General features: G+C 62.5%; 1 protein-coding gene across 1 annotated transcript; it reads right to left on the reverse strand.

Moving 5' to 3' along the window:
* Window positions 1-1,114: 1,114 nt before the first annotated feature.
* Window positions 1,115-25,272, reverse strand: MSI1 (musashi RNA binding protein 1). Its single transcript, XM_084868408.1, is given in 16 exon segments — window positions 1,115-2,621; window positions 4,245-4,308; window positions 4,668-4,822; window positions 5,748-5,816; window positions 9,799-9,855; window positions 11,476-11,556; window positions 14,126-14,243; window positions 14,711-14,793; window positions 15,911-15,959; window positions 19,752-19,844; window positions 21,328-21,344; window positions 21,347-21,368; window positions 24,207-24,291; window positions 24,369-24,450; window positions 24,855-24,895; window positions 25,026-25,272. Coding segments are annotated over 15 exon segments (1,053 nt in total). The 5' UTR covers window positions 25,085-25,272; the 3' UTR covers window positions 1,115-2,621; window positions 4,245-4,266.
* Between the last annotated feature and the right edge of the window lie 269 nt (window positions 25,273-25,541).

Consider the following 25,541-nt stretch of genomic DNA (forward strand, 5'->3'; position numbering starts at 1 on the left):
GAGAGACATCCATGTAGAGCAGTGTTTCCCAAACTTCTCTCATGATGAGAATCACCTGGTGGAGTTGTTAAAACACAGATTCCTGAATCCCAACTAAGAAGTGCTAAACTAGAATTTTTGGGAACATATAGGTAAAATTGTATACTTAACTAGTACTCTAACACAGATTTTATATACAGAGCACTAAGTTAGGTATGCAATTTTACCTATATGTTCTCAAAAATTCTAGTTTAGCACTTCTTAGTTGGGATTCAGGAATCTGTGTTTTAACAACTCCACCAGGTGATTCTCATCATGAGAGAAGTTTGGGAAACACTGATGTAGAGAAACACCGGTCAGCTGGCCGGTCCCAGGGTCACCAGCAGCCTGGAGGTGCCCTGACTGGGAATTGAACTTGAAACCTTTTGGTGAGCGGGACGACGCTCCAACCAGCTGAGCCACCGGCAGGCACGTTTCCGTGGGAGCGAACCCGATACCGTTCCGGGAGGAGAACAAGAGAAAGTGGACATGGTCCTGGGCAAACCAGACCTGCCTGCGCGCACGCCCACACACACACACACACACACACACACTGTTCCGGGAGGAGAACAAGAGAAAGTGGACATGGTCCTGGGCAAACCAGACCTGCCTGCGCGCACGCACACACGCGCGCGCACACACACACACACACACACTGTTCCGGGAGGAGAACAAGAGAAAGTGGACATGGTCCTGGGCAAACCAGACCTGCCTGCGCGCACGCACACACGCGCACACACACACACACACACACACACACACACTGTTCCGGGAGGAGAACAAGAGAAAGTGGACATGGTCCTGGGCAAACCAGACCTGCCTGCGCGCACGCACACACACACACACACACACACACACACACACACACACACTGTTCCGGGAGGAGAACAAGAGAAAGTGGACATGGTCCTGGGCAAACCAGACCTGCCTGCGCGCACGCACACACGCACACACACACACACACACACACACACACACTGTTCCGGGAGGAGAACAAGAGAAGGTAAGTGGACATGGTCCTGGGCAAACCAGACCTGCCTGCGCGCACGCACACACGCACACACACACACACACAACACTCCCGAGCCCAGCACTGTTTTCAAATAATTTATTAGGAATTTAAAACTGGAAATAAATCCCGGAAAAAGAAGTTACAGATGTGGAGAGAAGAGATGCCGGAGGTTGGTAACTTGCTGGCTTCAAAAACACCACGTAACATCTTTTAAAAAATTCCCCAAACAAATCAGAAAACGCGGAATCCCAGGGCCTGAGCCCATGGACGGGCCGAGGAGAGGGGGGTGGGGGCGGGGGCGTCACAGGAAGGGAGGAGGGAGCACTAAGTCTCTCCTGACTCAGCTCGAATGTGTAGAAAATTAAAAATAAAAAACAATAAATTGCAGCTTCTCTTTTATTAGGAAACATTAAAAAAAAAAACCACGAACAGCCGCGATCTCAGTAACAAAGATTATTGCTTTGTGTTCTCGGGGTAACGGGTTAAGCACCTCACACAGACAGGAATTCTCCACGGGGTCTATGGTGGGGACCGAGGAGGAGGGGGCGCGGGTCCCCAGCCCCAGGCCCGGGGGGACACCGAGGGGCAGGGGCCTCGGCCGGCCACACCAGCCTGGGCCCCAGGTCAGGCCCTGGGCCTCCCTCCTCTGCGGGGGCTCCGGGGCGAGGGCCGACACGGGCTCTGGCCCTGGGACCGTCCTGGCGAGATACTTCAGTGAGAATGTGGGGGTTCCCTGAGAAGCCCTTTGCTTTCCCCGGGGTCCGCCCCGTCCCAGGGCCCCCGATGCCCACTCCTGGGGCTCAGAGCAGAAGCCACGAGGCCCGACCCGGGCAGGGGGCCTGGAGAGCTAATTCCTTTCCAGCAGTGACTCTGGCGGGCCCTCCTCGGCCCTCACCCCCACACTGGGTTTTCGGGGTGACCAGGCCCACGGCCTTGACCCCCAGGGCCTGAGCGTGCGGGCCTGCTCGGCCAGAGGAGGCCTGGAGCGTACAGTAACGGTGTCTGGGAGGGACGGACAGGGGAGACCTCGCTGGGTCTGAGGGTGGGCCCACCTCACAGTATTTACATATGGTACAGGACGGGCCCGGGGCTCGGCCTGGCCTAGTCCTCTCCGGGCGGGAGGGGGCCAGGCCACCCCACACACACGTGTGTGTGTTCTCAGCTGGTGGGGCCCGGCCCTGTGCCCCCGGCGGCCTGGGGCTTCACATTCACAAACCTAGAAATAGTTTAAAAAAGTTTCTTTAAAAAAAAAAAAGGGGGGGGGGCGAGGGCAGAGAAAAGGAGGGCACAGGAGACTAGAACCCGGGGCCGCAGCCCACAGCCCGGCCGCTCTAGCTAAGCACAAAGCTCTGTGGGTCCTGGGCGCCCAGAGGGCGGGGGCAACCGGCTAATCCAAAATAAATAAAAGCGGGGAGGGGGTGGGGAGGGGAGGTTAGTAGGGGGCCAGGCTATCGGGCAGCAGGGCAGGGCAGGGGCCGGGGAGAGGGGGGGCGGCAGTAGCGTCTGAGTCGCGGGGGGAGGGGCGGCGGCTGCGGTGAGGTGTCCCGCCCCCTCGCTGGCTCCTCCTGGTCCTCAGTCAGCCGCAGGGGCGCTGTAACAGAGGGAGCCATGGGCGTCCAGCCCCCGTAACCCTCCCCCCCCCGCCCCCCGGCCCCCAGAACACAGTACACCCCCTCCGTGCAGAGGCCCCTCCCCCCAATTCCCCCCAGGTGGGCTTTGTGCACGTGCTCTGCACAAAGTCCCTGTGCTGACCTGGGAAATTTTTTTTTTTAAATTTTTAAAAAATATATTTTATTGATTTTGTACAGTGAGGAAGGGAGAGAGATAGAGAGCTAGAAACGTCGATGAGAGAGAAACATCGACCAGCTGCCTCTTGCACACCCCCTACTGGGGATGTGCCCGCAACCAAGGTACATGCCCTTGACCGGAATCAAACCCGGGACCTTTCAGTCCCCAAGCCGACGCTCTATCCACTGAGCCAAACCGGTTTCGGCTGACCTGGGAATTTAATAGGATTTCAATCTTTCCCCGGATTTTAATCGGCTGGATGTATTCAGAGGTCCCCTTCTCAGTCAGAGGTGCCTCCTCTGAGCCCCTAAGGTGGCCCCGCACACCATCTAGAACGATCTCACTTGATTTGAAAAAAAGGAACTTGTCTTAGGGTTTCAAGCCACTTTTTTTTAAGCCCTCACCCCAGTGTATGGTTATTGATTTGAGGGAGAGAAACCAGGATGTGAGAGGAACATGGACCAGCTGGTCCCGGATCCCCCCGACTGAAATTGAACCCGAAACCTGACCTGAGCCCTGACCCGGAATCAAACCCCAGCCCTCTGCTGGGCAGGACGGAACGCCAACCCTCTGAGCCGCGGGCCAGGGCTCGCTTGCTTTCTGTCTGTTCCGTGTCCCTCTGTCCTGGAATACCGCTCAACAAGTCGTTGTTTGAACGAATAAAAACATGAAAGGTCACTGGTTCAAACCCCCACCCCTCAGGTCTGGGGCACAGGCTGCGTGCTGGCTGAGGGCGGGGTTCTCTGCGGGCGGGCAGCTGCCCGCAGTCCTGCTTCGGCTGCTGTGTCACCCCCTTTGCGTGCACACACCCACAAAGCTAGCCACTCGTCTTTGGATGGGCAATTCAGTTATTTGCAGTGTTAAAAATAAATGCCTAGAAGTGGAGCGGGTGGGTCAAGGGGATGAGTGTGTAGAGTCTGGCTAGAGCCCTGGCCGGCTTTGCTCAGCGGACAGAATGTCGGCCTGCGGACTGAAGGGTCCCAGGTTCGATCCCAGTCAAGGGCACATCCGGGTGGTGGGCTCCATCCCCAGAAGAGGGTGTGCAGGAGACAGCCGGTCAGCAATTCTCTCATCTCTGATGTTTCTCTCTCTCCCCCTCTCCCTTCCTCTCTGAAATCAGTAAGAACATACTTTAAAACAAAGGCACGGCCAGACTGCCTTTTGGAAACCCCGAGCCTGTCTGCAGTTCCCTGCACCCTCACCATGGCTGGGCATTAGCAATCTTAACAGATCTGCGCCCGGTCCTGCTCTCTCTTAGACTTTTATGTCGCAGGCTGAGCAGCTTTTCGTGTTCCGTGGCCACGGCTGGTGGGGAGGTCTGACCCCCGGACTCCATGAAGGCAGGGACTGGCCCACGGCCCAGGCTGGGCTCCCGGTACCAGGCTCCCCGGGATAATCCCCACCCCAGGCCCTTGCCCCTCCTCACCTCTGGCCGCCTGGCTCCTGCCTCAGTGGTACCCATTGGTGAAAGCTGTGGCAATCAAGGGGCCCTGGGAAGACAAGAAGTTGACTCTTAGATTCCGGGGGAGCAGACAAAGCCAGGGCCCCGATCCTCCCCGGACCCCGGAGTGCGGCCAGGTCCTCCCGGCCCTGCCCTGCGACGCCCCCTGCAGGCCCGCTGAGAGGTCTGCAGGGCGGGCGGGGCCTCGTGCAGCACAGAAGCCGTACCTTGTTAAATGCCCCACCCTCCCCGGTGCTGGAACGTCCCCAGCGGCCGCTGAATGAACGCGGACTCCCGCTCTCCCTCACTGCCCGGCGACACTCACTCACTGCCCGCGCCGCCCTCCGCCCCGGGACAGACCGGCCTTTCCCTCCTCCGGCGCTGGGTCCCCCTGGACCAGCCACTCACCCCGAGGCTGTGGCCGAAGCCGGTGCTGGGGGCGGGGCTGGCAGCGCTGATGTAGCTGCTGACCCCCGAGTCCTGGTTGGCGGCCCCGTAGAGCTCGGCCATGGGGCCGGGGCTGGTGGTCCCCAGGAAGCCCCCCGTGCGGCCGGGCGTGGAACCTGGAGGGGGAGCCATCGTCCAGGGGTGAGAGCCTGGCGACCCAGAAAGAAGACAGTGGTAGCCCTGGAGCCTTCAGACCCGTCGCACCCACCCCTCCCTCCGCCTCAACCCTCCACCCCCCTTCCACCCCTCCCTCCGCCTCATCCCTCCACCCCCCTTCCACCCCTCCCTCCGCCTCATCCCACCCGGGCCTGTGGGTCCCCCTCCTTCCCGGAGGCCCCCCCCAGCCCATCCGCCCGCCAGGCCTGGCGCGGCCCCCGATCTGTCTGACCTCGCACCTGTCTGACCTCACACTGTCTGACCTCGCACCTGTCTGACCTCACACTGTCTGACCTCGCACCTGTCTGACCTCGCAGCGGCCCCCTCACTCACCCCCAGGCCTCCTTCCTTCCCGAGCCCCTTCCAGCCGCTCCCTGTGAGCCTGTGCATTCTCTAACATCCCGCCCCTCCACCACTTAACGTGCTCAGAGTCCTCCCGGGCCCTGGCTGCTCCTCCCTCTCTCCCCGCACCCATTCCTGGCTCCACACGCTCACTGACCGCCACGCCTTCGCACCTGCTGTTCCCTCTGCCTTCAGACAGAAAGCGAAGTGCTCCCCCCGAGAGGCCTTCCTGAGGCCTGGAGCTCCCCTGTGCCCCCCGCCCCCCCAGGACAGGGTCACCCAGAACGCCCGCCCCCCCCCCAGGACAGGGTCACCCAGAACGCCCCCCCCCCAGGACAGGGTCACCCAGAACGCCTGCCTGTGGCGCCGGACGCCCCAGCCTCTAGGCTCCGAGGGCAGAGCTGCCGGCCTTGGTCCTGGCGGGCTCGCCAGGGGCCCCGCTAACCTGGGTGAAGAAATACGGAACCCCTCTCAAAGGGCCCCCCCTAGGCTCCTCTGCCCCCTGCACCCCTCCCTTGCTTCCTGCACCCCAGAAGGCCTTACCCGTTCCTCGAACCACAGCGGCCGCCGCGGCCGCCGCCGCCATGGGTCCGTAGGCGGTGAGAGGAATGGCTGGAAGGGAAGCGCGGGCACTCAGAGCGGCAGGAGAGGGGGCACCTCGCCCCTGCGGAGGGGCAGTGCAGCCCCGGGTCCGGCGGCAGGGCTGAGGCCGCGCCAGGCCCTGACCGGGCAGCGATGGACAGCAGGAGGGCGGACGGCTGCTCCCCTGGACTCGAGGGGCACACTCATGGGGGGCACCTCAGCCTGAGCTGCCCCTGCTCCAGAGTGCCCTGGGTCCGAAGGAAATGGGAGGTTTGTCTCTTCCCAACCAGGCACCTGAGCCAGTGACGGGCAGCCACGGGCCTCGGCCTCAGTGCAAGTGCCCGCGGTGCAGCCCGCGCTCCCTGCGGGACTGCTGGCCGAGCCACAACGGCCCCAGGCCTCCCTTCTGCCGCCGGGCCTGCTCCCGCTCCCCCCCGGACAGCGTGTCCTCCACAAACCACGCGCATCCGATGTCCTGCCCCCGGCCCCCTGACCACAGCCAAGCCTCTCAGCCCCTCCTCGGTCCCCTCCAGACACAGGGGTTTTGCTATTCCTTTTGTCTGCTTTCTACTTCCATCCAGACCCTCCATGGTGCCTAGGACCCTGCCTGTACACAGCAGGTGCTTACTAAATGTCCACTGACGGAGTAGAAGGGACCACTGCTTCAAGAACAGGTGGGCTGGAGCCAGGAGTTCCCTGGGACTGGGGTGAGCGCCCCCTGCTGTTTGGCTTTGCCACTGTAGCCCCAGAGAGGCTGTAAACTCTGCCCCCCCCCCCCCCCCAGCCCCGCCAGGGTCTGCAGCGTTGGTGTTTGCCCTCAGGAACATCAGTCTCCCATCCTAAGATGCGCCCATAGGGGCTGTTTGCGTCACCCTAACCCTGAACTAGAACTGGGGCTAGGGATCCCGGAAAAGGCCCCTGGGAATCCTGGCGTGGAACTTGAAGTCTGGGACAGAGCAGCTCCCACCGTAGAGGAGGCTTCACATATAGCGGCCGGCTTTGTCTCTCTCAGATGCCACCTCCTCCGAGAAGCCTTCCCTGACCACTCTCACTGCCGCTGCACCACATGCTGCACCACATCTCCGTTTGTTCTCCTGGAACGTCTCACCCCTGAAAGTACCTTGTTTACTTGTTTGCTCGTTTATTGCCCCCCCCCCCTCCCGCGTCACAGCTCCGGGAGGCAGGGCCTGCTCTAGCTCGCTCACTGCTGTGTCTGCCCAGCTGGGGGCAGCACCTGCCGTGATGAATGTCTATTCACATCTCCTGAAGGCAAGAGAAGAGTCCAGCCGAAACCGGTTTGGCTCAGTGGATAGAGCGTCGGTCTGCGGACTGAAAGGTCCCAGGTTCAATTCCGGCCAAGGGCATGTACCTTGGTTGCGGGCACATCCTAGGTAGGGGGTGTGCAAGAGGCAGCTGATTGATGATTTTCTCTCATCGATGTTTCTAACTCTCTATCCCTCTCTCTTCCTCTTGTAAAAAATCAATAAAATATTAAAATAATAAAAAAATATTAAAATAATAATAAAAAAATAAACAAAAGTTTTAAAAAAATAAATAGAAGTTCATCGATGTTTCTCTCTATCCCTGTCTCTTCCTTTCTGTAAAAAAAAAAATCAATAAAAATATGGCAAAACCGGTTTGGCTCAGTGGTAGAGCGTCGGTCTGCGGACTGAAAGGTCCCAGGTTCGATTCCGGTCAGGGGCATGTACGGTGGTTGCGCGCACATCCCCGGTGGGGTGTGTGCAAGAGGCAGCTGGTCGATGTTTCTCTCTCATCGATGTTTCTAGCTCTCTATCTCTCTCCCTTCCTCTCTGTAAAAAATCAATAAAAATATAAAAAAAAGAAGAGTTCAGACCCCAGACTTCTAGGAGGGACCCCCCCCCCGCCCCTCCCCTCACCAAGACACCCGAGGGCGTTTCTCCCTCCGCTCCTCAGGGGCAGGCTGGGCTCAGTCTGTGCTTAGGCACCTCCAGGCATTCCCACAGGCACGCCTGTGGCCATCCGAGCTCCTGTTTCTCACCTCCTGCTTCTCACCTCGGGAAGGGCTGCTCACTTGCCTACTAAGCACCCGCTTCCTCTCCAGACGGCAGCTCTGTGGCCGCCGGGCCCGGGGCCCACAGCGGGTCCTCAGACAGCGTTCTCCAATGGGTAGAAAAGGTGCCTCTCTCCTCCCCCATCGCTGCCCAAACCCCCACTCTACCCGGGGAAGAGCCTCCATCACCCCACCTTTCTGCACCCCACGTTCCCCCCCTCCACCGGGGGGCCCCGGAGCACCCCTTGGAAGGAAGGTCTCGTCGAAAGCAGCATCCACCCTCCACGCAGGCTGGCTGGGGAGTCCGGGTGTGGGGGCGGGGGAAGCAGGTGGAGCAGAGAAACCCCGCGCAGCCCCCTCACCTTGAGCGCCCCCTGCCCCTCGGCCTGGCCCCCGGCTCGGCGCCAGCGGAGGGCCCGGATGGAGAAATGGCCAAGGCCCACACCGCCACCCACTGGCCCGGACGTCCCCGTGGGCAGCCGAGGCCTGGCTCTGCCCCAATAGGTCTCGTGTGGCCCGCAGTGATTCAAAGTTTGGAATTTGTTGCCAACACTTAAAAATACAGGAGAACCTTGTTTCTGGAACATCTCACTTCTTCTTCTTTTTTTTTTTTTTTTTAGATATATCTTATTTTTAAAATATATATATCTTATTGTTTATTTACAGAGAGGAAGAGAGAGAGTTAGAAACATCAATGAGCGAGAGACATCGATCAGCTGCCTCTCGCACACCCCCCCACTGGGGATGTGCCCGAAACCAAGGTACATGCCCTTGACCGGAATCGAACCCGGGACCTTTACAGTCCGCAGGCCGACGCTCTATCCACTGAGCCAAACCGGTCTTGGCAACATCTCGCTTCTTAACCTGACAACCCTTTCCTGCTGATACCTGTATGACACGCATCTCTCATGTGTCAAACAGGAGAGAATGTTCAAACGAGTCAGTTACCGCTGTTCAAGTCTCATGACAGCCAAAACCCGTTTGGCTCAGTGGATAGAGCGTCGGCCTGTGGACTGAAAGGTCTCGGGTTCGATTCCGGTGAAAGGCATGTACGTTGCTTGCGGGCACATCCCCAGTGGGGGGGGGGTGGGGTGCAAGAGGCAGCTGATCAATGTTTCGCTCTCATCAATGCTTCTAACTCTCTATCCCTCTCTCTTCCTCTCTAAAAAAAATCAATAAAATATATTTTTAAAAAAGTCTCAGGACATTGCGCTGTAAAGATTTTCGTGTTTTTTTGCTTTTGTTGCTGCTTATAATTATTGTGAAATTTCCTTTTTACTATATATTTCCTTTCCTCTTTGTTAAATTTTCATCTAAATTTCACGTTCTTTTTGTTTTTGAAGGGTTCCTTTATAGATGAGATATTCTAGCAGACATGTGCTGCATAAGAGAAAGGTGACAGCAGGGAGCCACTTGGGGGTCTGTCCCGGATTAATTACATCTACATTGTTTCTAAACGTGATGTGGTTTTTCAAACAGCCTTCCGGATGGAAGGATGGAAGGAAGTTCGAGAAACGAGGTCCCACTGCAACTGGAAAATTCCTTCGAAAGCAAAAGCCGGGTTTCCAGCTTCGCTTGGAAAATGAGATCCAAACGGACTGGGGGGGCGTCCCCTCCCGCTCCCCGCAGGGCCAGCTGGGTGTGGCGTGCCGCGTGCCCGCCGTTCGCCCAGGTCCCCGCCTGGCCCGCCCTGCCCGGTCTGAGCCTGGCCTCTTCCCCACCGGGGCTCGCAGCCTACGTGGTGCTGACGGGGGCGCCAGAGAAATGCCTGCCAAGTGGATGAATGGGGGACTGGGCCTCCATCTGGCCCGACGCTCCACCCCCAGGGCCATGTCCTACACGGACCGGCTGTCTGCGCATCCACAGCGGGAGGCTGCGGGCAGGAGAGGGGAGTCCACCGCCCCTCCCCCAGGGGGCGCTCCTCAGTCCTTCTCTCCCGCCCACGTGGCCTGCGAGGTGTACGGAGTCAGAGCAACTGACCTGTGAGCTCGGGGAGGACGGGGGCGCTCGGGAGAGGGGTCCGCTCTACACGGAACTCTAAAACGAAACGTAAAACAGCTTAGGAAGGTGCAGGAGAGGCCCCTCGGGTGTGCCCCGGGGACAGAGGCACCCACAGGGACACTGGGTGGGGGCAGGCCAGGCACGGGACCCAGGAGCTGGGGAGGGGCAGGGCACAGTCCCCAGCAGGCCAAGGCGGGGAGGAGACAGACACAGGAGAGAGACAGGCGCGGAGAGGGGGTAGAGTTGCCATCTATACCCTGGGCACGGGCAAAGCTGGGCTGCCATATATCTGGGCACTGGCAAAGCTGGGCTGCCATATATATATATATATATATATATATATATATATTATTGACTTCAGAGAGGAAGGGGGAGAGAGACACAGAAACTTCAATGATGAGAGAGAATCATTGATGGCTCCTCCTGCACACCCCCTACTGGGGATGGAGCCGGCAACTTAGGCATGTGTCCTGGTTTGAATTGAACCATAACCTCCTGGTTCACGAGTCAAGGCTCCACCACTGAGCTACGCCTGCCAGGCTGATGTTTCTTAAAAGGTTTGAGATTGCCGAGTCTGGTCAAGGCCATGTATCTTGGTTGCGGGCACATCCCCATTAGGGGGTGTGCAGGAGGCAGCTGGTCGATGTTTCTCTCTCATGAGGGTTTCTAGCTCTTTATCCCTCTCCCTTCCTCTCTGTGGAAAATCAATAAAATATATATATATATTTTTTAAAAAGGCTTGAGATTGCACCTCAACATCCCCCAGAATCCTCCTCAACTCCTATTTTTGGGGGAAGGAGGAGCTGGGGGAGCAGTGTGGTAAAAGCGATGACCTGGAGCAGGTCAGGCTCAGGTGGGCTCTCGGCTCCAGAACTTTCTAGTCCAGTCACCTTAGCCAGTCACCTCTCCCCTCCCTCTGAGCCCATTTCCTCACCGATACAAGGGGACCGACAGCCCTCCCCCCGGGACTGCTGTCAGGGTCAGACGACAGAATGCGGACACAGGCAGCCCGAGGGGCCGAGGCACGGGCCGAGGGACCCTCTAAAAATAAGACCAAAAAAAAAACAACACCAAGAGCCTTGCAAAAACCTGATATTTCAAAGAAAACAACACTGAACAGTCATCACGGGAGAGTTCAAAGCTCTGGCGGGCGTCCTGCCATGTGTTTGGAGGCAGAGAGCTGTGTTCGCTTTGAATCACAGATGAGGGAGCTGAGCATCATGTTTTAAATCGCTTCTAGCATCCGGGTCTCAGGGGTCCCGCTGGCCTCGGAAGGCTCAGTATAGCACGTGGCCCTCCCCGTGTGTCCAAAAAGACACGCCCGGTGCCCCCTGACCCAAGCCCAGTGCCCGCCGACCCCGGTGCCCGCTGACCCAAGCCCGTGCCCTCTGTGGTGGAGGTGGCAACCTTGCGGGGGGTGGAGAGGAGACAGGAGGCCGGCTTCCGGGGAGGGGGAGGGGGAGGGGGGAGGGGGAAGGGGGAGGGGGAGGGGGCGGGTGGGGAGAGGTGCTCCTTCCTCAGACATGCCCTTCCTTCCAAACTCCCAGCAGGCAGCCCCCCAGCCCCAGCCATGCACCCCCCACACCGCCCTGGGGAGCCAGATGGCCTGGGGACCGGGGACCGGGGACATGCTGGCAGCGGACTGAGCGGACTTACCGGGGAACTGGTAGGTGTAGCCGGGGGCGAGGCCCGTGTAACTCCTGCTGGCGTAGGTCGTGGCCTGGAAACCGGGGTACCCTGGGGGGGCGAGGGGACCGGGGTCAGAGGCCTCACCGACAGCTCGGACCCTGAGCAGCGGGAACTCTGAGCCACTCCTTTCCCTCCCCCGTCACCTCCCAGTCCCACCACCGGCACCTTCCACACGCCGAGCCCCGGGCCAGGCGCACGCACAGCTTTTCTCCTTAAACCTCATCAGGACCCTAAGCAATCCTTACTGCTGAGAACCCCATCTTACAGGTCAGAAAACGGAGGCTCAGAGAGAGGGGACGCTTACTGGCTAAGAGCCATTCAAACCCTTGCCGAGGCCCTTCCTGCTCTGGCTCCTGGCTCCTGCCTCCTTCCTGTCCTCATCAGCTCTGTCCCTGGTCACTGCACCCCAGCCACGCTGACCTCCCCTCCCCACTGTTCCCCAAGCTCCTTCCCACCTCAGGGCCTTTGCATATGCTGTCCCTCCGCCCGGAACGCTCACCCCACCCCACCCCGGATTTCACATGACGGGGTCCCTGTCACCGTGCAAACCTTAGCCCAGGGTCACCTCCTCAGAGAGGTCACCCACAAGGGTTACAGTATGTACCTATCACCCCCTGGCTTCTCCCTCTGCAGCCTGGGTTAAGTGCAGACTTCCTGTTTCCCCATCTCCTGAGCCTCCAGCACCAGCCGGCGCTGGCGTCTCACACCCGGAGCTGGGAACCGCGGCGCGGAGGAACGGCCACGGGGGAAAGGGGTTCGGATTCACACCGACAGGCTCCCAGTCCCTCCGCCGCCGTTCCCACCACCTGTCAGAGGACGCCCTTTCCTGTGTTCAGTCTTTACACGGGATAAAGAACAAATCGCCTTGAAAAGAAAACTCTCCCCACGTTCCAGATCAAAGGAGGCTGAGGAGACAGGACAACGAACGGAGAGGCGTGCCTCCAGCCCGCGGCTCGTCCGTGGAGGCAAAACGTGCTCCAGAGCCAAAACCGGTGTGGCTCAGTGGATAGAGCGTTGGCCTGAGAACTGAAAGGTCCTGGGTTCGATTCCGGGCAAGGGCATGTACCTTGGTTGCGGGCACATCCCCAGTAGGGGGTGTGCAAGAGGCAGCTGATCAATGATTCTCTCTCATCGATGTTTCTAACTCTCTATTCCTCTCTGTAAAAAGTCAGTAAAATATATATATATTTTTAAAAATGTGCTCCAGAGAACATTACTGAGCCAACTAATAAAGACAGAAATAGGTGGGCTAGGATAAAATACCCTATCAATATCAATGGATAAAGTTGACAATTATTACATAGTCTCATGAGAGAATATCCCTGATCTTAGTGAAATACTTAAGGGTAAAGGACCATAATGCATGTGATTTACTCACAAGTGTATTTATTATGTGTGTGTGGACATATATATGGAGAGAGGGGAAGGAGAGAGGGAAAGGGAGAGGGGGGACAGAAAAAGAAAGAGAGAGAGAGAGAGAGAGAGAGAGAGAGAGAGAGAGAGAGAATGACAAAGACATGGGTATAATGTTAATAATAGATGAATTTGGTAAAGGGTATATGGATGTTCTGTGTGCTACTTCGTTTTCAACTCTTCTGAAAGTTTGCAACTATTTCCACATAAAAAATAAAAATAAAAAGCCACCCAAAACTTCAAGAGAAGACCATGCACTGTTCGGAGGGTGCTGTCCTCAACCGCCCCATCTGTGACCCCAAACCTGGCCCTGTAGCCACATTATCCCCCTCCTCGGAGTTCCCGGCATGAAGACCCCTGTACTTTCCCTTCCTGTGCGGGCACATCCCGTCTCTCTGGGAAACTGAGCTTCCTGCGGGCCCGGCTCAGACTGTCCGCTCCATCGGGGCCCCGAGCGGTGCTGATCCTGCCCAACCTGAGGCTCAGGCAGCCCTCCCCTCCGCCAGGGGAGACCTCCCCGACACCCCTCTTTGGACCCCCACGGCTTCGTCCCCCTGTGGGGACACTGCCAATCCACTCCCGTCTCCCACTGATGGAAACCCCGTGAGGCCAGGCGAGGCCTCTCAGAAGCTGCTCCATCAGCATCAGTCGCAGCCTCTCTCCCTCCCCAAAGGCCTGTGGGTGTTTGTGAGCTCTGCTCCCGCTGCTGGAACACTCTCCCCTCCCTTCCCCCAGCTCCTGATCACACGTATCTTCTCTTCTGGCTTCTCCAAGTCTTGGTTACGTGCCCTATGACCCATGCTCCCCTGGCACCCTACACTCCTCCACCCTAAACCCGTGTGTGTGTGTTATTACTGTTTGTTCTCCATGCCAAACCGTAAAGGTCCAAGGGGAGTCGCTGCTGTGCTGCTTGGCACAGTGCCTGGCATTTACAGTTGCTCAATACCTGTTTCCTGGATGGATGAATGGATGGATGGACAAGACCAAGGAGAGAGCAGCTGGACCGTTCTTCTGGCCACCACCAGAGGGCAGTGCCCCACAACAAACTACCCGCCTCTGGCAGGCCTGGCGGACCCGAGGCCCTGGGTCCCCACTCCCACCCAGAGACTCCGGAGCGAAGGGCGGACCACGGAGGCGAGGCCCCTCGCGGGCAGCTGGGAGCAGCTGGGCAGGAGGAAGCTGCGGGTGCAGGCCCGGCACGTACCCAGCATGCCGATGCCCAGCATGAAGGCGTCCATTCCGTAGGGCATGACTCGGGACCTGCCCCGGGCCGAGCCGGTCGGCGACATCACCTCTTTCGGCTGCGCTTTCTTACATTCCACCTGCAATGAGACCCGGTGTCAGTCCTCCCCCCGGCCCTCCCGTTCCCCGGCCTCTTCCCTGTTCATCTCCGTTACCACACGCCAGGCACTGTGCAAACAGGCTGGCTGCAGGCACCAGTTCCTGAATGCTCACAACCACGAAGGTGCTACGGTCACTCCCATTTTACAGACGAGGAAATGGAGGCTCAGAGAGCGAAAACCATCTGCCCAATGACTAGACCAGCAAGTAGTGGAGTGAGGATTTCAGTCCAGGCTTTTTTAAGTTTTTGCTTTCCGCCTCCCCCACCCCAGGCTTTTTAACCGCCACAGGGGCGAACACCTTGCCATGCAGATTGTCCGGGTGTGGGGAACTGATTCTACCCCCTGACTGAGCCCTCTGCTGCCTCAGAGCCCCGGGGCGCCCCTGGCGGGCTCAGCCAGGAGCCAAAGCCTCTCTCTGCCCCTCACCCTGTCCAACCCCAGCTCACCATTTTGTTGTTGATTTCATGGAAATGAATTTCACACACTTTCTCCACGATGTCTTCGCTCTCAAACGTGACAAACCCGAACCCTAGCGGGCAAACACAGGGTCAGAACCGGACTGGTGGTCCAAGCCCAGCCCCAAGTCACACCAGCACCACCACTCCCTCCGGCAGGGGAGCGTCTGAGAGCCCTCAGCCAGGACCCTCTCTGCACCGGCCCCGGCGGTTTCTGGTTCCAAACTACAGACGTGACCGCCAAGGCTCAGGAAAGTGAGTGATTTGCTCAAGATCACCCAGCGAGGGAAAGGGGCAGAGCTCTCTGAAATCCCACTCCCCGTGCCCTTTCTCCTCTCAGATGCTTTCCAAAGAGGAAGGGAAGAGCACACGCAGACAGACCCTTGTGTACACGCACACAAAAGTGTACACACCCACACATGCTTGTGCGGTCACACTCACACGGGTAGACTCACACACGTGCTCCCACACACATAAAGACCCTGTGCACAGCACACAGTCACCCCGATACAACACACACACACACACACACACACACACACACACGCTCAGACGCTGACCCCTCCCCATGCAGAGGCCCGCACACGCGGCACCCGCCCCCCCCCCCACCCCCAGAGCAGGTTAAAGGCCCAAAGTCCTGCAGCAGCTGGAGCGGGAGCCCTCCTCCGTGTGCCCCGGGGACGGAAGGGGAGTCTGAGAGGCAAGGCCTCTGGGAGAAAAACAACCAGGCTGAGCAAACACTGTGGCCTAGAAGCTCCCAGGTTCAGGGGCGAGGGGGCTGGGGCTGGGGCTGGGCCCCGCTGACGGGGTGGGGGTGAAGGGCAGTGGGAGGAGCAGACTGCCCGGGGCTTTGAGTCGGCAAGTCAGCCTGACCCTGGGGCAGCCCGGCCTGCGCTCCGGTTACCAGGGACAAGGTAGGCCCAGTGCAGACACGGCCGGGCAGACAGCAGGCCCGGTGGGGGCAGGGCCCGGCCAGGGAGAGTCTGCTCCTCTCGGGTGTCTGCAATTCTGCAAGTTTCTAGCACAGGAAACGGCGGGACAAAAGCCTTCTGTAAGGCCGGGCCCTGGAGAGGATGCGGATCCTCGGGGATAGGATGTCAGGAGGAGAGATGAAAGGGCAGCTGTGACCTGCAGCCCCCTGGCTGACCACAGGCCCGGCGGCCCGGGAGGGCAGGGGAGGGGCGCGCTCACCTCGGTGCCGGTTGGTGGTTTTGTCAAACATCAGCATGGCATCGTCCACCTGAAACAGAGCCGTTTGGTGGTGGGAGGGTCCCGCTCCAGAGGCCAGGGGGCCTCCCCCGCCTGTTCCGCCCCCTGCTCCCCAGCCCAGGCTTTTTCGTAAACCGGCTCCCGCGCTGGGGGCGACTTCCTGCCCGCAACCCCAGCTGGACGCCACAGCAGCCCCTTCCCACCCCCGGACTCCCGACGGGCCAGCCAGCAAATATTAAGCGCCAAGTATGTGCCTGGCCCCTTGTCCCATGATCCTCTCCACATTCCCTGCGCGTCAAGACCCTCATTTTGTACGGAAGGAAGTGGGATCAGAGAGGTGAAGTCACCTGCCTAAGGTCACACAGCAAGCCTTAGATCAAGCCTGGGAGGAAGAGGCACCGAGTGGGCAGCAGGGGAGGAAATACAAGATCAGGGGAAGCCGGGGAAGCAGAGGCCGCTCCCCTCTTTGCGAAAGGCCAGGAGGACGGCTGCCTCCCAGCCAGTCTCGGCCCCTCTCCCTCTCCGTACAGAGCTTCTCCTCTAATTGAGGCTTCCTTTTGCTAGAGGCTGTAATTAAACCACGTGGAGTTCAGGGCCTGGGCTGCCGGCCTCCCACTGACTGGGGGAGGGGCCGGGCTGAGGAAAGGGGAGGGTCTCCCCTCTCCTCCCTCTCTGGACCCCAGGCTGCTCTTCCTGCCTCTTCCTCAGGGCACCCCTCGGATCCCTGGTCAGCCAGAGCTCTTAGCTTCCCTCCCACCCCCCACCGCCTCCCCTGTGCCCGCATCGGCTGAATCTCCCGGCCCTTCACTCTCCAGCCAATGTCCGCGAGCTCGCGGGGTTAAGCGAAGGTCTGATTCATCCTTGGTGGAAATAAGGGCTGTTCCCCCTCCATCGCATTCCAGCCGCTGACCCCCCCCCCAACACACACCCCCACGGGGTGAAGGAAAACTGCCTGAAGCAGGGGCACAGCTTCTCCCGGAGTCCCCTTCGCTCTCTCCCCAGGCCTGCCGCCTCCTTGAAGGAGGGACAGTCCCTGCAGCGCACACAGCGCCACGTGGGACTGGGCCTGACCCCCCCCCCCCCGAGGGCGCCAGGACCCTCCGAGCCGGGAGGTGGCTGGTCCCTGAGACTCTGAGGAATGGCCTCTTCCGGCCCTGCTGGCCTTCTGGGAGCCTCACCCTCACGCTCATCCTGAAGGACCCGCTCCGAGTCCCAATCCCAAACCTGCTCAGCGATGCCAACGAGACAGGGCCGCATCAGGCTCAGGCTCTGAATCCACACCCCAGGCCCTGCACTTGCTGGTGGGTCCTCTGGGGCAAGTGGCTCTGGGTCTCCCTGACTCAGGTTACTCATCTGTGAAGTGGGTGTGAGAGTGTCTTACAGGGAGGAGTTAAATGAGAGCGTGTAACACTCAACTCCTAGCACCTGGGATACAGCCAGTGCTTAATAAGTAACGACGATTATCATCACCTTATCGCGGAGGGGACAGAGCTGGGGAGGGCAGCCCACCACCACGGCCTTCGAAGGTTTGGTGCGGACAGCGCGGTGCCGGCTGCTACCAGATCCAGCGGACTGAGCACTTGACTTGGGCTCAGTAATTATTGTTCGGACGAATGAATGAGCTGAGAACCGGCACTCTCCTACGACAGCTTTGAGTCCCTGCCTGATTCACACATTGACTCCGGCCCAAATGCACAGCCCTCTCTGCCTTCCTCCTCCCAGCCTCCCGGCCCATCCATCACTCGGGACCCCCGGACCCTTCCCCCTGAGCTCTGGCTGGACAGACCCGGGGGCCTGGGGTCGAGGCCAGGCGGGGAGCCAGGGCAGCGGCCGGGAGGGGGGGCGCAGGACCCCCCCCCCAGCGCCCCCTCCCCCCGGGGCAGCGGGGAGGCGCCCAGCGCGGTGTCCTTAATAGGCTCCGGTCGCCATGGGAACCGGGCAGGGCGGGGGGCGGGCAGGGGGAGGGGAGCGGCGGGGCTGCTGACCGGTGGGAGCCGCCAAGTTCGGCAGCCGCTAAGCCTGAGTGGCAGCCATGGCGGCGACCATTGTTCCCCCCTCGGCGGCTGCCCCTCGGCCCGGGGGGGGGGGGTCCCCCGCCGCAGGGCCCTTGGCATTCCCGGCTGTCCCCCCGGCTGTCCCCGCTCCCCGGCAGCCTATTCTTCGGCTCCCCGGCTCCCCCCGGTCCCCGGCCTCCCGGGCCGGTTTCACATGCCAACGCCGATTTAGGCCCGAACAAAAGACGCGGCGCTGCCGGCTTCTCCTGGGGCCCGGTTGCCATGGCGACGCCGGCCCCGGGGGCAGCGGCCTCCAATCGCAGCTGCTGGATCCGATTAGTGCGGGGCCGCCGCTCCCTCCGCCGCTCCGCTCCGACACAAAGACACCCCGGGAGGGAGGGCCCGCCGCCGGGCGGCCTCCCCCGGGGCCCCCGCGCCGCCCCGCGCCCGACCCAGTCCCCGCCCTGCGCCCCGGACCCAGTCCCCGCCCTGCGCCCCGACCCAGGTCCCCACCCTGCGCCCCGGACCCAGTCCCCACCCTGCGCCCCGACCCAGGTCCCCACCCTGCGCCCCGACCCAGTCCCCACCCTGCGCCCCGGACCCAGTCCCCACCCTGCGCCCCGACCCAGGTCCCCACCCTGCGCCCCGGACCCAGTCCCCACCCTGCGCCCCGGACCCAGTCCCCACCCTGCGCCCCGACCCAGGTCCCCACCCTGCGCCCCGGACCCAGTCCCCACCCTGAGCCCGGACCCAGGTCCCCACCCTGAGCCCGGACCCAGTCCCCACCCTGAGCCCGGACCCAGTCCCCACCCTGCACCCCGGACCCAGTCCCCGCCCTGCGCCCCGGACCCAGTCTCCTCCACCCTGCGCCCCGGACCCAGGTCCCCATGGCCCGCCCTGCGCCCAGTCCCCACGAAGGCCCCCGCGCCGCCAGCATCCGCGGCCCAGGGACCTCTCACCTTCTCCCTTCCACCCCGGAGCCAGGGAGCCGGAAGCTCACCCAGTGGCCAGCTCACACTCCATTTCCCACAGGGCCTTCCCTGCCCTTAGCCCACAGGGAACTGCAGCCACCTGGGTGGGAAAGTGAGAGCCAGCCTGCAGCCTGCCTGGCGCCGGAGAGGGCCAGGGGCCCGGTACTGAGCACACAGCACCGTCACCCTCAGATTAGCTCGCGGGTCCCCCCTTTGCCGTCTCTCCGTGGAACCTGGACTCTGACATCGCTCACCTTCCTGGGGACACCCTAGGGTCTGATGTCACAAACAGCCCGGAGGTGAAAGCTGGCTGCATCTCAGAGCAGAGAGCCAAGCCTGGGGCCTGATGGTCAGCGCCCCCCCCCCGCCCCCCATAAACAGGTGGAGGATCAGCCCCCTCCCCAGCTCCTGCCCCACCTCCCGCCGGTGCCCGCGGAGTGCGGGTGCAATGGGAGCCCTATTTATGGCCTCCTTATCGTCCTCGCCGGGAAGGAGAGGGGGAAGGTGCCATGGCCCGGACAGGTGCAGGCTCCCAGGAGGCCGGGGGACTGGATGGAACTGGCTGCGCAGCGCAGCCTCCCCTGGGGGACCGAGATAAGTGAGAGGAAAACACGGGAAGGGCAACAACAGAGAGAGCTACTGTGCGCTCTGTCCCCGGGGACGCGGCCAGGGGGTGGGGCCCTCAGACAGGCCAGCAGCCTGCACCGTGGGCTGGCCTCACCTCACCCTCAGAAGCACCCACCCCTCTTTCAGCTTCTGTGGCCGCTGGAGTGACCGGCTGGACTCTGCTCCCTCCTGACCAATCCCAGGCTCTTCCCACCCCCAGTAAGCGCCCCCCCCCGCCCCGATTTCACCCACCTTCCCGAACTGCTCAAAATACTGCTTCACATCCTCCACCGTGGTGTTCACCGACAGCCCCCCCACGAAGATCTTCTTCGTCCGAGTCACCATCTGTCGGGGAGAGGAGGAGAGAGTGGGCATCTGAGTCCCGTGGCCTCCTGCCACCAGCAGGGGCGCGCCTCCTGCCAGGGCGCCAGCTGACAGGCTCTCTGTGGCCCCCGCTTCTCGGAAGGCCCCCCTGAGCTCCCCCTCGGCCCCCGCCTCTAGGCCTGTCCCAGGCAGCTGTGCACCCCACACCCTGGCTGGCTCCAGTGCGCCCGCCTCCCTCCCGGGGGTCTTACGGGGAAATGCCCTCCCTAAAGACCATACAGCCTAACTGAGACCCCGCCCGCTCCCCCTGGGAGAGGCCACGGCCATCCCAGGGACCCCCTGGACGCCATGCCAACGTGTTCCTCACCCACCTCCTCCAACCCGGCCTCTGGCAGCCCTGTGGCCCCAGTCCCGTTCGAGGAGGAACACATGGTCCTAATTACCCCAGAGCGCATGGCTAATCCACAGCAATTCCCAGCCCCGTCCTCACACCAAAGCGCCTTCTGTCACCAAACTGCTTAATGGAATTAACCCAGTTCCGACCATGCGCTCCCCGCGCGGCTGCCTTCCCTCGCATACCTGCCCCGTAATTGCTTTCAGGCCCTCCCTCCGCCGCCCGCCAGCGGTGCCCCTTCCTGCCGCTAACTCGCCGCCCTCTCCCTTCGCCGCGGCGGGAGCCGGGCACCAGGCCTCAGGACCCTAAAGCGTCTTGTTCCCACCACCCCTCCTGCAAAGGAGAAACAGCTCTCCTGGGGAGGGACCAGTCCTGGGACACTTGTAAGTCAGCAGACACAGGGTCCCTGTTCTGTAGCCAGCCTCCCTGTCTCCACTATTCAACTGCTGAAAAGTTAAGATCCGGCGAGTGGCCCTGGGGCGGGAACAGAATCTCAGGCCTCTGCCCTGGACCATAGTTTGGAGCGCTCTACGGCTCCACTGCCGAGGAGTCTGTTTTCCTTCCGGTTCCTCCCGCACACCCAGAAAAGTGTGCCAGGCACCAGGGAGAGCGTGCTGGGGAGGGCAGCCACGGCCCCCAAGCCGAAAGACAGCAGGTGACGGGCTCCGAGGTCCCTTCCCCCTCCTCGGGCCCCACGCATCCAGAGGCGGCAGGGTGACCGGGGTCAGAAGCCGCTCCCGGGCCTCCTCCAGCTCAGCCTTGGGGCGTAGGTCTGTCCTGGATCTGACCCCCAGAGGCAGTGGGAACCGAGGCTGTGCTCTCTGAGGTCAGAATTCCACTTCGGTCCAAGCCAAACGGGCTTCCAATATAGCACAACGGGTCCCCCGAGAGGTTCCCCTTCTGCCAGCACACGCCGCCCCTTCCCCAGCCTGCCCCGGGCACAGAGGGAAGGAGGATACATGGTGTCTTCGATCTACAGAACAAGGACATCGAGAATCCTAACTCCCCCCGGCCCAGTCCCCACCGAGGTCCCGAAGCATCTTTCCTAGAAAGGAATGCTGGGAATATCTCCGCCCTCTGTCACAGGCCTCCCGACGGACACACGCCTACCTTGGGCTGTGCTCTCCGGGAAAGGCCACTTTGGGGTCAATCTGAAAGAGAAGGGGCCTCGTTACCACACACCGACGGTGACCACTGGACTCTCCACCCTGAGGACCGTTCTCACGCCAGGACACCGAGGCGACAGAGACCAGCCTCCGGCAGCAAGGCGAAGTGGTTAAGCATGTGGGCCCCAGAGCCGGGCTAGTGGGTGCAAATCCCTCTTAAGGTGCTTCCCAGCTGTAAAGACCTTAGGCAAATTACCGAACCTCTCTGAGCCTCAGGGTCAAGCTCCCTGCAAAACGGACAGAGAGAGTAACTTCCACCTCCTGCGGACATCTGCAGGGCACAGGAGCGAATGCTCGCAAAGAATAGTGTCCGGCTGACAGCCAGAACCCCCCCAAAAGTAAGCAGTCTCACTCCTTTGAGCGCCAGGCATTGTGAGGACCTTCCCAGCTTAACGGACTTCCCACGGACACCTGTCTAGGCGAGGCACGCAATCCAGACTTCTGAAGGCTTGCGAAGGGACGGCCTTGGCCTCCAGATAAGAGTTCATAAACCACCGGGAGTGGACTCGGCCTGTTCCCCTGATGTTATGACACCTCCCGGCTCTCCCGGAGGACGCGGCGGGCCTGGGGTGAGGCCGGGCGCAGGCTGGCTGTGGTGCCGGGCAAGGCCAGAGGGCTGGGACTCAGGAATCCTGGGCCCCGGGCCAAGCCTGTGATCTTGGGGACTCGCCTGGCCCCGCGGAGCCTCAGTGCCCTCATCTGCAAAGTGGGGGCAATTGCAGCCCCTCTTCCCAGGGGCAGCTGGGGAAACCGGACGAGATAACGTGGCTGAGGGCGGTGCTTTGTGAACGGCCCTTTGCGGCACAGACAAAGGTGCTATTACGGAGCCACCTTTGCCCTTGGCTGTGAGCAGCCCCCAGGAGGGAAAAGCAGCCTGCACCTGGTTATGCGGGTGCTCCAGCCGGACTGAGACCGGCCACAGGCAGGGCGGGGGGCACCGCGGTCCGTGCAGGACCCAGGAGGCTCCGCCATTCGGAGCTGACGGCACCCACATGGGGGACACCTCTCACAAGTTCGCAGGCAAGAGCTATCTTTTCCCAAAGCTCCTTCTGTCCAAAACTCAGCCTGGTTCCAGGCGACCGGCTCTCTGCCTGGACGGCACAGACCCAGGACCAGCTTCCTCCGGGCGCCCCCTGGAACCCGCCCCCCGAGAGGGAACCCTCACCCTTTCTGCCAGGGCAGTGCCTCCTCTCCCAGAGGCCCTCTCGGCTCCGGGGAAATCACAGCTGGCCATTCTCCCCGTCCGAGGGGGTGATTCCGTACGTATTTCCTCCTCCCATTTCTCCCAGCCACTGGAGCACACCCCAGTCAGCCCCCCCGAAACCCCCCACGCAGACCGCACCCCCCGGGGAGATGAGCCGGTACCCGGGCTCCGTCCAGCAGACCCACACACACCCTATCCCGCTGCGCCCCACCTCCACTCTGACTCACAGCCGGCAACATAACTAAAACCCAACAAGTAAATAAAAGGTGAAAGTCAGAACCCAAAATAGACTCCCCACAATCAACCTCCCTCCCACCACCCCTTAACGCAGCCAGAGAACGCCAAGCACAAGGCCTCTGCCCCCGAGTCCTAAGTCTCAGAAGGAGGCCAGCGCACCCTCCTTCCTCCCCTCTCTTCCAGCCCTTATCAGCCTTCCTTTCCCCCAGCCCAGCCCAGCCTCTCGGCTCACAGAGGCCCAGAAGCCACCGTGCACTCTGAGGACAGGGGACGGCAGGAGAACAGGCAGCTCGATGGCAGATAATCACCAAAAACAATAGGCCACTGTCTCTCCACTCCGGGCCTGGGTCACTCGGGCTGAGCCAAGAGGAGCCTTTCAGAGCCGCAAAGTGGAGGCCTGGCCTCGGCTGCTCATCGCCAGGGCAGGGGTGGGAGCCCTGGCCGAGGCGCCAGGAGTGGGGACAGGCGGGCGGCAACTTAACAAATTCTTGGGCACAACCGGCCATTGTTGCAGGTAAACAGGAGCCCGCGGCTGCCCCGAGCAGGGAGGCCCAGGCCCGGAGGAGATGGGGGAGTGCGAGAGCTATCACACTGTCCGGCCCCTGGGCTCCCCAGTCACAGGTCACCCCCTCACAGGGGAACCCCTGCTATCACTCTCTCCTTCCCACTCTCCCCGGAGCCAGGGCCCGGCCAGGGCCCCCGCACAGCCCAGGACACCGGGGAGCAGAGGGACAACAGCAAACACGACCCGGCAGCTTGAAACCAAACAGGCCTCCGAGCCGGCCTCAGAGGGCTTCTCGCCCAAGCTGGCTCCCTTCTCCCCAGCCCTTCCCTCCCCGGGGAGAGCAGGCCTGGGTTTTCCTCACAAAGCAAGGAGCCCACGGACCCAAAGCCAGGGGCCGGGAGGGGGCAGGTTTAGGGGTGCGCTGCCATGGGTCTGGGATGGGGGTGGGGGGTCAGAGCCAAATACTAGCTGCAGTTCACAGAAGCCACGGGCTGGGTCCCTGCGGCCCTGACTCACCCACTTTGGGGAGGGGACGGCGCCAGCCCCACCCCGGCCTCCTCCCGGAGCCTGAAGACGAGCACCTATGGGGACGCGGGGGGGGGGGGGGGGACACACACACACACACACAGAGGGGGCGACTGCGCCTCCCTCACCTCCCCCGGAGGGGCTGGAGATGGGGCATCTCGGGGCAGGCCCGGGTGGTCTCTTTCCTCTCCGCCTTCAACTCCGGTGACAAAGTTTGGGAGCCTGGCGGCCCTTCTGCTCAGAACACCCCCTCCTTCCCTCAGGACCCCGTGCGGCCGTCCCCGGGGGTCCGGGCCTCCGCCCCGGCGCCCCCCTCTCCCCCCAAAGGGCCCCCCGCCGCGGGGCCACTCACCGTTTTGGAGTCGAGCTCGTGCCGCGACTGCGCCAGCACCTTGTCCACGCCCGCCTGGTCCGCGAACGTGACGAAGCCGAAGCCCCTGGCGGGGAGGAGAGGGTCACGGGGGGCGGGTGGGCACCGGGGGGCCCGGGGCGCGGGGCGCGGGCCGGGGCTCACCTGGACCTCTTGGTCAGCGGGTCCCGCATCACCAGGCACTCCTTCACCTCCCCGAACTGGCCGAAGTACTCGCGCAGCCCTTCTGCAACACACACCGCCTCGCACCGGCCCGGCCCCCGCCCCGCCCGCCGCCCCGCGCCCGCCGCCCCGCGCCCGCGGCCGGAGCCCCCGCCCCCCCCCCCGACTCCCGCCGCTCCGGGCGCCGCGGGGCCGGGACGCCGAGGCCGCGGGCCGCGGGGGGACGGTCCGGCCGGTTCCCGCCCGCCCGGAGCCGCTCACAAAAGTTTGAGCCGCAGGTGCGAGCGGAGTTGGCGCCGCCGCCGGCGGGGCCCGGGGGCCCGGCCCGCCCTCGGGGCCCCCGCGCCCGCGCCCCCCGCTCCGCCCGCCGGGCCGCGCCTCGCCGGCCGCCCGCGCTGTCCCGGCGGCGGGGGCGCGGGGGTCAGCGGGCCGGGCCGGGCCGGGGCGCCGGGCGGCGCGGGCGCTCACCCTGCGTCGTCTGCCAGCTGAGTCCCCCGATGAACATCTTGCTGCGGGCGGAGACACAAAGGGCCGTGAGCGCCGGGCGCGGGGCGCGGGGGGCGCGGGCGCGGAGGCCGCCGGCCGCATCGGCCATGTTGGCGGGGCCGGCGGGCGGCGGGCGGGCGGCGGCGGCCGTACCAGGGGTCGTGCGGCGAGTCCGGGGCGGCGAGGCCGGGCTGGGGCGCGTCTGTCTCCATCGGGAGCCGCGGGCGGCGGGGCGGCGGAGCGGCGGCGGCGGGCGGCGCGGGGCAGATGAGGTGCGCGGCGAAGGGGGCCGGACGGACAGGCCATGCTGCCCCCTCCCCCGACCCCGCTCGGGCGGGCGGGCGGGCGGGCGGGGACGGCCGAGGGGAGGGCCCGCCGGGGGCCGACCTGCCGGCTCCTCCCCCGCCGCCCGCGCATAAAGCCCCGCGCCGCCCGCGCCCGGCGCCCGCACCCCGCCCCGCCGGCCCCGGGCCCCGGGCCCCGAGGGCGAGGGCCCCGAACCCCGGAGCGGGCCCCCGAACCGCGGAGCGGGCCCCCGAACCCCGGAGCGGACCCCCGAACCCCGGAGCGGGCCCCCGAACCCCGGTGCCGGCCCGGCCGGGCCGGGGCGCGGCCGCACCCCACCCTCCCCGCGCGGGGCCGGGCCGGGAACGCCCTCCCGGGACGAAG

This window comes from Pipistrellus hanaki, assembly GCF_964339955.1.
Source record: "Pipistrellus hanaki genome assembly, chromosome: 19".
In the NCBI taxonomy this organism is placed as follows: Eukaryota; Metazoa; Chordata; class Mammalia; order Chiroptera; family Vespertilionidae; genus Pipistrellus; species Pipistrellus hanaki.